Consider the following 1,328-nt stretch of genomic DNA (forward strand, 5'->3'; position numbering starts at 1 on the left):
TGAAAGTACAGTAACGTTCTCTTTGGGTACAAATGAGCACATTTTCCAAGCAAAAAAGTGACGAATTAATTTTATAGTGCTGGCTAACGGTACAATCTTATGCGCATAACAGGGTACCGCCCCAGCGACAAGCATTTGTACCTTTCTAGGCCCTTTTTGTACCTTTATTTCTGAGAGTCTACATACACACACAGACACATGCACACACACAGACACAGACACACACATACACACACAGACAAACAGACACACACACACACACACACACACAGACACACACACACACACACACACAGACAGACAGACAGACACACACACACACACAGAGACACACACATACACACACACACACACAGACACGCACATACACACACAGACAGACAGACACACACACACACACACACACACAGACACACACACACACACACACAGACAGACACACACACACACACACACACACACACACACACACACACACAGACACACACACACACACAGACACACACACACACACACACAGACAGACACACACACACACACACACACACACACACACACACACACACACACACACACAGACACACACACACACACACTGACAGACAGACACACACGCGCACACACACATACTCTGAGACACTGCCGTACGAATCGACGCGTCAAACTGACCACCGCCCCTCCTCTCCAGCAGGTGGTGCTGTGTGTAAACGATGGCGGCGTTCTCCTGGTGCGCGCGCCCGGCGCCGCTGCTGCTCCTCTTCCTTGCCACGCTGGCGGCGGTGTCGCCCGGCGCCCAGTCCGGCCCGCGCGGCGGCCAGAACAGCGTGCTCCTCCGTCCCGCCTCCTCGGACGTGGCCAACGCCCTGCAGGGGGCGGAGCCCTGGCCGCCGCGCGGCCAGCATCACCGGCGGCACGGCGGCGGGCGGCGGGAGAAGGGCGTCGGCGTCGGGGCGCTCCCCCGAAGGCCCCTGCAGCCCGTGGGGCACGCCGAGGATGATGGGATAGGCCTGGAGGGCCTGAGCCCGGTGAGGCTGGAGATGGGGCCGACGGAGAGGAGGGGAGGAGGAGGGGGAGGGGGGGCGGGGGCCGCGGTCGGGAGGAACGGGGGGTTCCTGGGGTTCGGAGTGCCGTTCCACGAGCAGGACAACCGTGCCCCCGGGAGCGACGTCTCGCCCAAGGGCCGCCGGCACGGCCACCAATCGGAGCACAGGAAACATAGCGGCCGCAGGGACAAGGCGCGGCACGCTAAAGGTGAGGAGTCTGCTGCTCCACGTCGCCAGAGCAACAAATACTCTCCTCTCTCTCTTTCTTTCTCTCGCTCTTTCTCT

The 1,328-nt window shown here is 59.6% G+C and overlaps 1 protein-coding gene across 1 annotated transcript in view; it reads left to right on the forward strand.

Annotated features, from left to right (window-relative positions):
* Window positions 1-710: 710 nt before the first annotated feature.
* The window catches only part of LOC133139584 (draxin-A-like), a 10,556-nt gene continuing 9,938 nt past the window's right edge, over window positions 711-1,328 (forward strand). The window contains exon 1 of the mRNA XM_061259157.1: window positions 711-1,251. Coding sequence (XP_061115141.1) covers window positions 711-1,251 — 541 coding nt within the window. The remainder of the gene's footprint in view (window positions 1,252-1,328) is intronic.

This window comes from Conger conger, chromosome 10, assembly GCF_963514075.1.
Source record: "Conger conger chromosome 10, fConCon1.1, whole genome shotgun sequence".
Lineage (NCBI taxonomy): Eukaryota > Metazoa > Chordata > Actinopteri > Anguilliformes > Congridae > Conger > Conger conger.